The sequence below is a fragment of the Myotis davidii genome, unplaced genomic scaffold (assembly GCF_000327345.1).
Source record: "Myotis davidii unplaced genomic scaffold, ASM32734v1 scaffold609, whole genome shotgun sequence".
NCBI classification, from domain to species: Eukaryota; Metazoa; Chordata; class Mammalia; order Chiroptera; family Vespertilionidae; genus Myotis; species Myotis davidii.
Window position 1 is genome coordinate 1566580 of NW_006300164.1, and position 15096 is coordinate 1581675.

The window sequence follows — 15096 nt, forward strand, 5'->3', positions numbered from 1 at the left end:
CCTGTGTGAGCCGCTCTGGGGGCCCGTGGCCAGGAGCACGCGGACTTGTGTCCACATGTGGGGAGACCTCCTGCGAGCCCTGACAACACAGGGAGCCTGGGGGAGGACAGCGCACGCGGCCGAGGGTGGAGGGGCACAGACAAGCACCACTCCCGCCAGGAAACGCCAACGCAAGCACAGCAAGTGTCACCGCCCGGCAGAAGGGCCGGCAGGAGCACCAGTGCCCGCCCTGCACACGGGACAGGGCCTGGACGGTGGTGCCACTGTGGGCGGCTGCCGGGAGGGTGGCCTGCACCACCTACAGCGCCTTCTAAAGCTGAACCGGCTGCCTGTGTCCTGGGCCACACCCAGGAGAAACAGTGCCCTTGCCACCAGCCCAGCAGAGCCGGGTGTGCCCGGTGGGAGAAACCCAGCGCCCGTCGGGAGGAAGGGCAGTGGGACAGTGGCAGCCACACGGATCGCCCCTCGGCAGACGGGCCTCCTTCAGGCGAAACGCAACAAAGGCCGAACTCCTCAGTGAGGCAGAGGCAGAGAGGCCGCCCCGGGCGGGAGGGGACAGTCCTGGACATGCAGGGCCTCTGGGAGCAGAAACGGCCCTAGCTCCGAGCGGGGAGGTGTGACACGTGGGCACAGACAGAACGCCCACCACTGTGCCCCTCACACTGTGGCTCCTCTGAAAACGCGTCTGGCTTAATTAGAGAAGAAAGGACCGCCTGGCCCTGGCCTCCGGGTGCCCAGGGCTGTGGGAGCCAAGCCGGCCCCGCTGGAGGCGGCCGTGTTACCTTCTTAGGCTCCTTGGGCTCTTTCTTGGCTGCTGGCACCGGGCTCTTCCCTGCAGGAGCGGGCGTCCGAGACGGAGGCTGCAGGGCCCCCAGGCTGGCACCCCCCCACGCTGGGGGGGCCTCGGAGTCCTGCGGCATCCTCGGGGAGCCCTGTCCAAGGCAACGCGGGAGCCGGTTCACCTGGGGCACCGCCCAGGAGCCCCAGAACGGATATCCCTGAGAGGCCGGAAAGCGAGAGCGAGGAGAGGAGAGGAGAGGGAAGGAGGCGGACAGGAAGGCAGCCCTGGAGCCCTGGGCCAACCTGAGAGCCAGCCCACAGAACAGGCTCATCAAGGGGCATCACGGGGACCGGAAGGCGGGCTCTGGGCTGGAAGAAACGGACTCCACGTGCCCCGAGTGTAAGGACTGGTCAGGGAGCCGTGGGCGTTTTAATGAAAAATGTCCCTGGTCAGAGTCTGTTTTCAATAGATAACTCTCATTTTTACTTTTCCAGGACAGAACGTCTTAATGGCAGAACACACAGTGCAGTTTCAATGACAGCGATTGCCTGCTGACGGTGTCCATGCTGAGCTGGGCACCCTAGAGAAGGTTCCAGAAAGTGGCTGTAGACAGCATTTGTCCCGCCCGCTGGGCATCAGAGTAAACAGGTGGTATTTACACCAAACAGGTCTGATAAGATGAGTCTGTTCCCAGGAACCCGGTGGGACTGCAGGGACCCCGTGCAGAGCAGGTGCAGGGCCGGGGGGCCGTAGGGGCCCCTAGAAAAGGTGCGGTGCAGTAACAGCGGCTGCCAGCGCTACTCCTCCTTCAAGCAGCGGCTCCCACACCAGTACATTCCCCTCCCGCGTGTTTCCTCCCAGGGCCTCTCCTTAGGAAGCACTCGGGAGGCCTTCTCCTATGTCAGCACTGGCAAGGGAAGCCCCAGGACCCCGCCCTCGTCCACAGGGAGGTGGAGGAGCCAGTACCGCATTCTCAGACTTGCCACCCAGATCCTCTTCTCTTCGCTCCGCCAGCGAGCCTCTCCCGCGGGGGTCCTGGGGCAGCGCTCCTGTCAACGGCAGAGAGGGCCTCTGTGACCTCGGAGCCGCCAGGCACAGGACAGGGAGCCGGCACGGAGGGGGCATGTGAAGGCCGCGCCCTCTCCGTGCCCCATGAGCACCAGGCCTGAGTGCCCTGACTGCAGGCTCCTCCCTCACCCGCTCGCGGGACAGGAGGCCCATTCAGCTCTGCTCCGAGGCGACACCTTGCAGACCCACCTGGGTCCTGGGCCCGGAGCAGGTGTGCGCTCTCCTGCAGAGACGGTGCGCTGGGTGGCAGGCCAGGCCCTGGGTACCGGGCCGCGGGGTCTGGCCCAGAGGGCTCTGCAAAGCCAGGCACTGGCTCCCCATGGCCCGGGGGCGGCACAGGGAACATGGGCACCCCGGCAGGGACGGCGGGCAGGCCCTCAGGGAGCGTCGGCGGAGCTGCATGATGGGGACATGGAGAAGAGTCAAAGGTGCCAAGGCCACATCTGTCCTGTCCCTGCAGCTGCTCGGTGCGATCAGTTGTGGTGCGGTATTGGCACGGCCGGCTCCTCCCTGAGAGACAGGAAGGCCTGCCACCCAGCAGGACACGCCGAGATGGCATCACGGCTGGAGCAGTGAACAGACACCTGCCAGCGCTGAGGGGAGGCACCGTGAGCGGCAGGACCCACCCTTTGTTTCTGGGGCTCAGACCGGCCACCCACCTGCCCCCGGGCATCCAATGCCACGGGACCTGCTGAGCTCGGCAAGGTTATGAATAAGCACGGAGGAGGAGGGGCAGGCTGTGGGCCTTTTCCCAGGCACAGTCTCTGCGTGACAAACTCCTAGGCCCGTGGTCGGCAAACTGCGGCTCCCGAGCCACCTGCGGCTCTTTGGCCCCTTGAGTGTGGCTCTTCCTAAGCCTTAGGAGTTCCCTAATTAAGTTAATAACAGTGTACCTGCCTATATAGTTTATGTTTAAAAAATTTGGCTCTCAAAAGAAATTTCAATCGTTGTAGGAGCTGTCCCGCCTCATCCCCGAGAGGCCCTCCCACACACCCGCACGCCTTCCGTCCTGTCCACGCCCAATGCCACAGGTGGAAACCAGCCACAAGAAGTGCCAGCCGCGACGAAGCCACGCTCACCTTGACCTGCCGTTCCACACGCTGCAGCTGCACCAGCCAGGCAGGCTCCACAAAGGACTCCTCCTCCGGCCTCTCTCTCAGCTGCGGGTCGAAGAGGCGTAACTGGGAGGCGATCTGGAGACACACGAGAAGGCAGGCCCGTTACCACCAGTGTCTTCACAGCCGCTCCGACCTGGAGCAGACGCACCCAGGGCCGAGCGGGCCTCTGCAGCAGGCCTCCCACTCAGTGGGGACGCCACGCCCACAGGAGCCGACCTCGGGGTGGCTGCATGGGGTCCGCAGGGCCCAGACCCCAGAGCTGAACTTCCTGCTGCCGCCACCTGACGACAGACTGGACTTGGCCACGCCAAGTGAGGAACTGACGTAGACACACATGTACTCTGATTGGGTGGGGAGGTGGGCTGGGGGATGGGGGGAGCTGGGGGACCCATGGGCAGGACCAGATGAGGCAAGCTTGGCCTCAAACTGCCCGAAAGCCTCCATAATAAAACCTTCCTAGGTGCCACGTGAGCACATTCTCCGGGAGGGGGACACGCTGTGGCGCTGGCTGGGCGCTGTCCCATCCTGTCTAGGGTCCATAGTTCTGAGGCCAGTCACGCTGCCTCACTGCCCAGGGCGGGGAAACCAGGCCGCAGTGGGTCAGCAGGACCCAAACCCAGGCTGTCGGACCCGCAGGCTCCACTAACGGCAGGACCGACCTCTGCTCTGGCCTTGGAGCTCCCGGCGCAGTCTCTGCACGGGAGTGAGATGGACGGACTCGGACACTAACGTGCCAGACGCCAGCAGCTGCCCGGGAGCATCTCAGTGTGTGACTCGTCCCGACCTCTCCCCCCGAGTCTGGCGCCCTGACCCTAGGCTGGCGGGGGCGGCTCAGGACCACACCTGGACCAGCTGGCTGATGAGCACGGGGGAGTGCCTGTGCGGCTGCAGCAGGATGCCCTTGGCGATGACCTCGCAGTAGTGGAAGGCCTGTGTGGCCAGCCCCATGTCGGCCAGGCGGCAGGAGTAGATGAACTTGAACACCTGGAGCAAACACACACACAAGCTCAGGCCCCGCGGCTCCTCCCGTCTGCAGCCGCCCCACAGCCCCGCAGCTGAGAACTGTCCTGGACAGTTTGGGTGCCCGCCCCCCGCAGCTCATCCTGCTCCTGGAGACGGCTCAGAGCACAGGACACTGCGAGCTTCGGCAGCACAGTCCTTCTCTGCAGCCCTCAGAGCTGCCAGGTCCAAGCAGAGGCCGCAGTTCACAGCGGCAGCACAGCCCCCGCCCCACGCGGACTGTCCCACAGCCAGTCTCCTCGCTCAGGGTCATGCAAGTGATACACACACATGCACACACACGCTCAGACACTCTCACACACTCACTCCTGGGTCAGGTAACACTCCTCATCACGCTAAAAATAGCCGATAGAAACAAAACACTCGAGATTTATAAGATTTTAAATATTAAGACCCAAAATACAAACAAAATCCTCAATTCAACAGGGTTTATTCTCAAACATTACCGATCAACGTCGCCCCAAGATTTCCAAAAACACTGCCTTTTGCGTGGCAATTTTCCACCCCACAGCCCGAAGCCTCACCAGCCCCATGGGCGGAGCTCACCTGAAAGGTGGGCCTGGGGCTGGACTGTGTGCCCAGCCTGTGGGTGGGGCTCACCTGAAAGGTGGGCCTGGGGCCGGACTGCGTGCCCAGCCTGTGGGCGGGGCTCACCTGGAAGTTGGGCATGGGGCTGGACTGCGTGCCCAGCGACTGCGCGTACTCATAGGCCTCTGTCCTCTGGATGGCTTCATTGGTCGCAAACTTTGAAAATGGCAAACTGTTGAGGAAAGGAGTGAACTTATTTGAGCCAGCCCCCCAGCAGCATGTCATGCCACACGGCCAAGCTGCAAGGCCACCTCCCGGCTCCGTTCTGGGTTAACAGGAGGGAGGGGCGGGGAGTGGCACACAGTTATGCAACTGCTCACCTGTGGTTCGATCCAATTAAGACGAGTTTTGTGGTTTTCTTGGTATAAACCCCAAATCCAACTTCAGCCATGAGGTAGCAGAAGTGTGCAGCGTCCAAGAGGCCTTTCGAGGCTGAGGAGACACAGGGGCCACGTCTCGGTCGGGGGGTTCTCCCGAAATCAAAGATGGTGAACAGCCAGTGGCAGCGATGCCAGAGGCACGGAGTCCTGTCCCTTCCACCCGACACGCTGCACGCAGTCTCCGTGCCCCAGGCCCACGGCCTCCCGTCTGCACGGACCCACCTAGCGTGTCGCCCATCGTGGCCATCGTCCTGGACTCCACATCCATGTTGTTGTTCAAGTTGGACAGAACCATGGCAAGGTGCGGCCTCCAGTCTCCCCACTTCTCATCGCCGCAGCACTAGGTACGGAAAGCCAGCGGGACACTCCTTACCCTGGGTGACCCCGGGCCAAGTGTCACCAGCCTGCAGGGTCGGGCTCCGGGAGCGAGGGGCAGGGCAGAAAGGAAGGCAGCCTCATCCTGCGATGAAACCACCGGAGCAGTCCCCACGCACGCGCTGCGAGAGTCACGGGAGCGCCACTGACCGTAGACGCTGCAGGCATCCGCCCGGACATCAGCTGGTAGACGGTCTGCAGAGGGTCGTTGATGGGAAGACTGTTGGCGAATCTGGGGAGACACGAGAGGAAGCTGACCTGGCCCAGCTCCCCACACGACTGGCCCGTCTCAGCCCCTCAACCATCAGCCCGATGCCTCCCGCCCCTCAGCGCACACGCAGCTCAGTGTTAAAGGCCCGAGAGAGAGACAAGGCGCTCAGCGATCTGACAGAGCTCAGCACCGAGCAGTGCACAGGACGCGGCCCCGCAGCGCAGGGGAGGCCCCGCATTCTCTGCGAGAGCCAGACCCTGTGCCTCGAAGAGCTGCCAAGGCGCGGCTGCCGGACCAGCTGGCTGCGCCCAGAAGCCGCCAGCCCAGTGAGTCTGTACCTGGTCATGACTCTGGCGTGTGTCCGGCTGTCCATCTTGCTGGCAAGCAGCAGAGCGTGACCCCACAGGCCGTTCTTCATCGCGGCCTCCAGAGCATCCTGCAAAGCAGCGCAGTGAGCCGGGGTGGCAGTGACTCACGAGGTGCGAGTCACGCGCCGGGGAGCGTGTCGTCCGCGTGGCCGGGAAACAGGAAAGGGCTCGACTGTGGGGCGACACACTTGCCTCCACGGCCCCAGAACACACCTGTGCCACGGCCGCCCCCATCACAGTGCCTGTGGCCGTGGGTCCTGCTTCTACAAACTGTTACAAGCAGCCCTGGCCGGGCTGCTCGGTGGTTAGAGCGCCATCCCGACACACCAAGGTCAGGGCACATGAACAAGGGGAACAACAAGTCAAGGTCCTGCTTCTCTCCTCTCCGCAACATCAATACGTTAAAAACTTATTTTTAATAACTAGCACAAGCAGGCCAGTAGACACGGGATGCCGGGAGGCAGCGCTGCCACCCTCAAAGGTCCTTCCCACTGGGCCACTGTGCACGTCACTCCCAGGGCGATGATGCCTCTCCACGTGGGCAGCGCGTCCCCTTGGCCAAGTGACCCGGTATTTCAGAGAACTTCTGACCGTGACCTGAGCTTATCACGACATACAAGCACCAAGGACTTGGGGCTGTCAGACCCCTGCCACCGGGCCACGCAGAGCTGGGCATGTGCCCACAGCCCACAGGGACCCCTCCACCCTAGACCCGCCCTCCACTGGGCACAACCAGAGAGAACGTCCACAGCGCCAGCACCTGTGCGAGGCCCGCAGCCTCTGCACGCACCGTGCCTGACCCATTCCCGCTGGGCACCGCTCCCCGACACCCAGCACACCTCAGAGGCCGAGCGCACCCCTAGCTGTGACAACGGGCTGTGTGTCTGTCTCGTGCACGTGCTCACCCCACAGCACTGCACGGGCGGGCACAGCCCGAGCGCGACTGCGTGCACTTGTGCGGGAGTGAGGAGGGAAACTGAGGCTTCAACGCTGGCAACGTGTGAGGAGACGGTGTGACACCTTCAGAGGCGAAGGGCCAGACACCTGTTCACCGGGTGGCCGTCAAGGCCCGGTGCCCTCCCGGCAGGCCTGTCCCTCCCACAGCTTCCTGGCACTTAAGCCCACGCGGCGGACGCCAGGACACGCCCCGGTGCCCGAGAGCTCGGAACTCGCCTTCTTGCGGCCATAGAGCAGCAGCTCCCGGAACCGCTCCGTCTCCTTCTCCAGAGAGCTGGTGGCGGCCTGGCTGTCGGTGAGGAAGGAGAGCTGGGCCTCCACCGACTCCTCCTCCTCCTCGGCCTGACCCACGGCCTCGTTGGTGAAGTCGATCAGGTTGGCCTCGTTGGGTGACTTCCCAGGAAGCCACACCGTCCTGTGGTCTTGTAACAACAGCTCGGCAATGTCTGTGCCCACCACGGTCTGCAGGGCGGCGGGGACAGAAAGAACAAGGCCTTCACGACGGCTAGGGCTTCCCACAGGCCCTGCTGGGGGAGGCCGCCAACAGGCCGCCCAGTGCACACCGCCACCCCCACATGCCCAGGAGCCCGACAGACCAACGTGGGGGCCCGAACCTGCCCTCGCCCCAGCTGCACACCCCGCTTGTCTCCCCTGCCCCACGTCACTGCTGAGACGGCTCCGCGTGCTCGGCCCAGCACAGGAATCCTCCCCACACCGTGGGGACCCAGGATCCCTGAGACTCCAGGCCAAAAAGAGGCGTTTTACAGGTCAGACGCCACGTACCCCGTTCTGTCTGCACAGCAGGATGATGAAGCTCCAGAGGAGGTTTGCGGACTCTTTGTCAAGCAAGCTCTCATTCTGCAAACACTGGGTGGCTTTGCTCTGCGCAAAGTTAATGACGTCCACCTTATGGGTGTCGTCTCTGAAAGAAGGACAGCCCTCAGTGGACAGCGATGAGCGCCGCGGCCCAGCCACGCTCACGCAGTGCCCACAGCGGCCCGTGCCCGGAGGGACCTACTTGCCCAGCGGCCCCGGGAAGGCGCGCATCTCCTCCTGCTCCGGCAGGTGCTGTAGCAGCGTCTGTGGACAGGGAGGGGCAGCTCAGGGCAGGCTCCGCCACTGCCCCCCGTGTCTGCTGACCCGAGGGCGGTCTGTCCCATCGGGGAGGCCGAGGGCTCCACCAGGGGATTGGCCGTGTCTGGTTGGCAACAATGACTTTCAACCTTTAAAGCGGTGAGACCCTTCCCCCGAACTCTGAGCCAATACATGTGATAGAGGCTGGTGGGCCGCAAAACAGTGCCCACCACAGGCTCCCAGGGCACCCCAGCCCCCACTGGCCACCTCCCTACTTGTCATTGAAATCACCAGTACTGAACACCAACAGGCCCTCCCCTCAAAATCAGAAACGCAAACAAAGATAAAAGACGCACAACCACACAGAACAAATAAAACCCCCTCCACCGAGGGTCCACGGAGGAAACACTCTGCACGACCGTTTTCAGACAAGGCTGAGGCACGGCCTGTGGGCCCACGGCCGCCCCCGGCCTCACCTCCATGCTGTGCACTTCCACCAGGGCCGGCTGTCCCTCCGAGGGCAGATTGGGGATCACGCGGATGAGCTGACCCCCAGGACCAAACCGGGCACAGACATGGGGCACGGAGAACTTCTCCGGGGAAGTGGGTCTCGACGGAGCTGCAGGGAGGACGTGAACAGGACACAGCCGGGGGTCAGCTCTGGGGCCTCGGGGCCAGACCACAGCTCGATGTCAAGGTGCCCACAGGCTGAGGCCCCACATGCACCGACTTTCAGCTGGAAGTCACTAGTGGCTACGGGCGCCGTTAAAGTAGAACTCCAGCGCGGCTTAGGAAATGTCTAAATCCTTAGAAACGAAACCATCTCCTCAAACCTAAAAGCTCTTGAACACCGCCGGAAGCGCCTGTCACAGGAAGCAGCACCCGGGACCTTTCGTGCCTGAGCCTTTGTCCTCAACGGCGGGGCCGTGCCCGCACCCCGTGAAGGCAAGGAGGGCCGCTGCCCAGCCTGGCGGCTCAGGTCCAGCACATCCTGTGCACTGAAAGGTCACAGGTTCAAGCCCCGGGCATTTTCGGGTTTGGTCCCCAGGAGGGGCGTATGCGGGGGGCGGGGGAGAGGGCGGCAACCAACGGGTGCCATTGCTGTTCCTCTCCCATCGCTGCGTCTCTCCCTTCCTCACCTCGCGTCCTCGGGTGAGGATTGCAATTGAAATACTATCTCAAGAGCGTCATCTGTTTTTCCAGTTTCCAAGACTCAGCAGTAACAGGCCTTCCCGAGGACTGAGCGTGGCAGTGGGAAAGCCGAGGGCAGCTTTTTTAGGGGAATCGGAGTCCCCCCACAGGCTGCTGACCGCGTGGTCAGCATGGGAAGAGGGGGCCCCACCCGAGAGCCTGGCGGTGAGCCGCGCGGAGTCACACGAGTGCTCGTGACAGAGGCAGGGCAGCTCTCCGGCCTGTGAGTCCAGCTACAGCCGAGGGTGCTGCCAGCCCAGCGGGACCAGCCTGGCCCTCAGGACGGGTGTGCTGTGACACAGCTGTCCCTACTCCGGGGAGGCCCGGGCCAGGCCATCACAAATGCCCTCAGTCACAACTCACTCCCATTTCTCGCCCCAGGCTTGTGAGGCGACCGAGGGGTGGCCTGGCGCCCGCACCTGAGGGCACCCAGGGCCTTGACCACACACACCTTGCTCCACAGCGGGCCAGCCGGCGTCGGCAGGGTAGCCGTACTCTGGGAAGCCCTGGGTGCTGCTGAAGTTGCTCATGTAGGCATCGTAGGCATAGTCCCCGTGGAAGGAGCCTGGTGGCGGCGGGGCCTCATACGGCCCCACGGTCACATTGCAGCTTCTGTAAACCTGGCTCTTAGGAAACACAAAGCCGGCAGGTCGTTAGCTCACAGGAGTGCCAGCCAGAGCAGGGGGACCTGGGTCTACACAGAGCTGTGGACCCTGCCTGCCGCCCCACGCGGGCCCGCGCGCACCTGCTGCGAGTGGGCGCTGAAGCTGCTGTGGCGGCAAACACGCTGCGCCGGTCCACGTCGTCCCCGTAGGGGTCTCTGTGGGGCTCAGGGTCGTCATCAAAACTCCCTGTGAAGCGAGGGTCGTACCTCCAGGGGTCGTCGTACCTCTCGGGCCTGGAGGGCCAGTGGGGCAGAGGCAAGAGAGGGCACTGAAGCCGCTGGCATGACGCACTGCTGCTCAACACTCAGGCCCTACGGGTCCTCAGTGCCCGCTGCCCTCACATCATGACGGGGCCTGCCTCGCAGGACACGGTACGAGCCCGCCCCCGAGGGGATGCCTGGAACCCAGGGGCAAGGTCAGCTCGGGTGAAGGTTCAGGGGAGCAGGCTGCAAGGTCACAGCCACCGAGGAGACAAGGGCAAGGCGGCCCCAGGTGCTTGTGCTGCGCCCACAGTGAGAGACGCCAGCGGCCCAGTCTGCCCGCCCCTTTCAGACAGTGGCCGTGACGCCAGCGGCTCCCGGGACCCCCAGCCGCAGCTGGTGGGGCGTCACAAAGCGCAGCTGATTCCCATCCCCCTTGGCGAAGGGCTTCTCACCCACCTGTCAGCATAGGTGTAGCTGTCTTTCCTGTACGGCTCGTATTCCGCGTCGTACCAATACCTGCGGTCATAGGGGCGGGGATCCCTGAACCCGGACCCATAGGGGTACCGATCCCAGCGGCCCGGATCTGCAAGCAAGGGATTAACGAGCTGATACAACACGCGCGAGAGACGCTGCGCCCCAGCACCGAGGAGCCTCACTGTCTCCCGAGAGGCATGGCCCTGGGTGCTGAGATGCCGGAGGCCCGCGGAGTCCTGTCCGTGTGACACCAGTGGCCGCTGGCTTGTCCTCCCAACACACGATTCAGAAGAGAAACCTGCTGCGTGACATCTGGTTAAATTCCTGCCCAGTTACTACTTTTGAACAGTTCATCCTGTAACTGCACGCTTTACTCCCATCTCTGCCGACGTGGCCTAGGAAGGGGGAGGAACCCTCAGAACCAAAGGGCTGCTTGAACAGGGCCGGTCCCATCCGAGCCGCCAGTGTGTTCCGTGGCAGGGAGGCAGAGGCCTGTGAGCAGGGCGGGCGGGAGGGCTGTGTTGGGTAAGCGAGGGCTGCCGGCCTGGACCCTCTGCACCAAGCAGGACACAGCTTGGCAGAGGGAGGAGCAGGGCTCAGGGACACGTGGCCAAGAGGCCCCCCTCCCCTGACAGCGAGGGGACACGTCTGCACCTCCAGTGCCAGAGCCACAGCCCCACGGCCACAGAGCAGGGCAGACGCACTAGCCCAGGGGCGGCTCATGTTCCTCTGATCAATGTGAACGGTCGCAGGGACGGGAAAGGCGGCCCCGGGCCCCTGGCACTGTTCTCGGAAGTCAGAGAACTGCACATGTGAGCCAGACACATGCGTGCTGTGACCACGATGCAGCTTCTGGAGGAGAAGCAGCCACAGAACCACTTCCCGAAGCAGGTGACGTGGCTCTGGGACGAAGACAGGACTCACAGCGGGGACTCCGCCTAAGGCCCGGGGCGTGTCCCAGGCTGACGTACCTCCGTAGTCGTACTGGCCGCCGTAGTAGCTGGCGTAATCGCTCTGGCTGCTCCATCCACGCTTGGAACTGTAGTAGCCCTCAGGAGGCCCCTGCCTGAAACCACACAGGGATTACCAACAAGCCCCCTGCTCCTGAAAAGCGCGACAGGCATCGGCCTACAGGCTGCACCCAGGGCCGTGGAGAGTCCTACTCAGAAGACCCAGAGCCAGGAGCGTAAGGGAGTCCCTGCGCCCAGCGCACTGAAGTGCCTCTATGATAACAACCACACGAGCGCCCAGCACAGGTCGTGGCGTTCTCAGTGCCGTCGCCGGAGCAGGGCCGGGACCGGCTCTCGGGTGTGGATGTCAGACTCAGCCAATGCCAAGGTGCCGGGGTGTGGAGGGGAGTCGGATCCGACTTCCAGACCCGCTGCACAGACCGTGCCCGTGTCCTCCGGGCGGGTCCCAGTGCGCCCAGCCTGGTGCCCTCAGAGCAGACCAGCGTGGGCCCTGCCGTGCACCGGCCAGGCCGGCCTCACAGAGCAAGCCTGGCTGTGACCTGCATTATAGAAAGGGTGGGATTTAGCAGGAAGGTCAGGTATCTGACCTGCTGAAGGGGCTTAATGACATTTTTGTTCTTTAACAGCAAGTTTTAGGTAATGCTTCATTTTTTTAAGAAATATATTTTTATTGATTTCCAAGACGAAGGGAGAGGGGGAGAGAGAAACATCAATGAGAGAATCACTGACTGGCTGCCTCTTGCTCGCCCTCTACTGGAATTGAGCCCGCAACCTGGGCTTGTGCCCTTGACCGGAACTGGACCTGGGACCCTTCAGCCCCCAGGCTGGGGTTCTACCCACTGAGCAACACCAGCAAGGGCTGTAATAATTGATTTTTAAAAGACTTCGCTCGTGTCTCACTCAGCTGAGCCTGGGGCTTGGTGGGCGCAGCCCTGGGGAAGGAGTGCAGGACCTCAGCCCAGCACCCGCGCTCACTGCCCCAGGGTGAGAGCACCCATCCACGCATGGGGGAGGGGGGTCTCCGAAAAATGACCTGATGCAGCACAAAACCAGGAACACACACCTCCTCGCCCCCACGAACCCCGCATTCGTGGGAAAGACAATCACAGAAACAGGCCACATCACCTTGAGCAGCGCCCACAGGGATGTGATCCCAGAGGCACAACGAAGACGAACTGATGCTACCCACCACGTGGGAACACGCACGCACCCCAACCGCAGCAGGGCCAAGGAGGCTGCTCCCCAGCGCTGCCAGAGCGGTGCGGACGTGGCAGACGGGGACGCACCTCCCACGTCACCGCCCGCCTTGTTGGCGCCTCTCCACACCGAGCAGCTCTGGCCTCTGAAATGTCGCCACATGAATCTGCAGGTGGGCGAGTGAAGGGAAACCGGAACAGCCAGATGCACCCTGGCTCCACCCGCCTCCCGACCCCTGGCCTCCAGGGGTTCTAGAAAACACCGGCCCACGGCTCTCGCCAAGTCAGAACACTGCCCAGGCGGCAGGGTGGTCCCCAGGCGCTACGACATGAGCACCTGGCCCGCTGGGCCACACGCAGGTCAGTGCGCCCTCTGCGGGCCTGGACAGAGGACAGCTGATGGCACAGACTCACAGACCAGCTACCAGACGTCGAGGGGCCAGAGTAAGGAGCCCACGGTTCTGAAAGGCAGTGCGCGAACCAAGCCTGCGCCAGCAGCCACACCTCTCTGTCCCACGTTTAAGGAACCACGTGCCCTCGTAGCACCGACAGCTGTGAGGCATTACTTCGCCAGGTGAAGGCTTTGGGAGGCGGCAGAGCTGGAACCCTGACAGCCGCCTCCCTCGTCCCGCCCCCACAGCCACTGAGCGGAGGCCTCTGAGCTCCAGTTCTCACGCGGCTGGAGGTGCGGCCCGGGGCTCTTTCAACATGCTTGTCTGTAATCGCAAAATCCAGCCAGGGTGCGCCCGCAAGAGAAGCCGGCCGGAGCACCGGCACAGAGGCTGCTGGGAAAGCACCGAGGCCCAGGCCTGCCTGGCATCAGCACCGTGGACTCTGGCCCGTGGGGGGGACCAGTCCGCAAGGTAAAAGCTGCCACAGTCTAGGACCCTGAGCATTCCGTCAGCGAGCCTCCACAACGCACGCCCCCAGTGATGACCGCCGCCTGGGCTGGGGGAACCCTGCCCGAGGACAGGGGTGCCTCCGGGGCCCCGCCCTGGGTCTGGCTGACGCGTGGCCATGGCTGCATGGGGTGTGCTGACCTCCATGTAAACACGCCTCCTGCAGCCTGTCCACATGGGCAAAATGGCAACCAGCAGGGTGTACACTCCTCACACAGTCTCTCCACATCAGGACATCACTACAGCCAGCAACACAAACATCACCTGGCAGATGGCCGGTCTGAGCAGTGGCTCGCCCGGGAGCTGGGCCGCTCCGGCTCGGGGTAGCGGTAGTTCTCAGCGTAGGTGGACGCCGCGCCATCGTAGGGCCTGTACCTGGGATCGTACAGGCCGTAGATGTCCTGTGGGAAGACAGGTTTATGCAGCATCAGGCCCCCAGGAGCAGGCACCAGCTCCAGGCTGCACGGGTGGCTCTCCCAGGGGCGCGGGACATGGGACCTTCCCCGAGTAAAAGAGAAAACCTCCAGGATGACGGCCCCAGGCAGGCAGCGCTGCCCTCCAGCCCCAGCCTGGCCTGCCCAGGGGAGGCCAGCACGCAGCAGGCACCCCGGAGCCATGGCAACTCGTGAGGGCTGTTAGGCTTCTGCCTCCTGAGGTCTCAAATGTGGAGGTGCCGGGACTCACGCTGTGCCCTGCCCCAGACACCATCCCAGGTAAGCAAGCCAAGGACCCAGGGCTCCATCTGCCTGGTCCTGAAGCTACAGGCAGCCCAGGGGGAGGGTACTTGGTTCTTAGAGGCATCCAGCCTCTTACAAATCATCGATCGCCACGGCTCCGCCTCTAAGGGGCAGCCATGTGAGGACCTGAAGCAGAATCAGTTCATGTCTGAGAGCCCGACTCTCTGCCACTCCCTGGCACACACTCCTTGGCTGGTGCTGGGAGCTGGGGCGGCGGAGAGGAAGGCAGAGGGCGCCGGCCCCCAGGAGCGGTGCCGCCAGGCGAAATTCAGGGCGCTGCGCAGCGCCCACAAAGGACCTGGAGCGGCGTGGTGCTCCCTGGGCCTCCCGGGCTCCCAGCAGAGCTCAACTCCCTGCTATGGGAGTCAAGTCCTTGGGAACCTACACTCGCAGGTGTCAGTGGTCAGAGGTGTAGCCAACCACTCACACTCACACACACACACACACACACACACACATGCTGAGGGGCCCACAACAGGGCACAGTCTCCCATCAGCCGACCCGGCCCAGCCCTGACCCAACCTCTTTGAACACAAGGTCCCCAGCTCAGAGATCGGCCCTTGCCCCTGCTCTGCCTGCAGCGAGTCCGTGCTTTCAACCTCGCTGGCCCACCATCCTGCGCCTCGGCTGACCTTGGAGGACCCCAGGCCTGGACTAGAGGTGAGGAAAGCCAGGTAATAAGGAAACGTGTCCACCTGGAATCCCCTTTTCCAGTGAAGGCAGGACTCAGCAGAACCTGAGGTAACCACACTGGGAGCTGCCGCACCGTCGCTGTGAGGCCCTGTGTGCCGCCTCCACAGGCCTGGGAGGAGCGGATGGA

The 15096-nt window shown here is 63.4% G+C and overlaps 1 protein-coding gene across 1 annotated transcript in view; it reads right to left on the bottom strand.

Annotated features, from left to right (window-relative positions):
• SEC16A (SEC16 homolog A, endoplasmic reticulum export factor) overlaps window positions 1-15096 on the bottom strand; it is a 51984-nt gene that overhangs the window by 25393 nt on the left and 11495 nt on the right. Inside the window, 20 exon segments of the mRNA XM_015572359.1 lie at window positions 600-1121; window positions 1748-1830; window positions 2039-2545; window positions 2609-2613; window positions 2807-3042; window positions 3811-3951; window positions 4642-4747; window positions 4896-5007; window positions 5178-5295; window positions 5481-5562; window positions 5880-5977; window positions 7083-7328; window positions 7650-7788; window positions 7885-7946; window positions 8417-8559; window positions 9583-9755; window positions 9820-10029; window positions 10456-10582; window positions 11445-11539; window positions 13804-13940. Of these exon segments, the coding sequence (XP_015427845.1) occupies window positions 600-1121; window positions 1748-1830; window positions 2039-2545; window positions 2609-2613; window positions 2807-3042; window positions 3811-3951; window positions 4642-4747; window positions 4896-5007; window positions 5178-5295; window positions 5481-5562; window positions 5880-5977; window positions 7083-7328; window positions 7650-7788; window positions 7885-7946; window positions 8417-8559; window positions 9583-9755; window positions 9820-10029; window positions 10456-10582; window positions 11445-11539; window positions 13804-13940 (3342 nt within the window).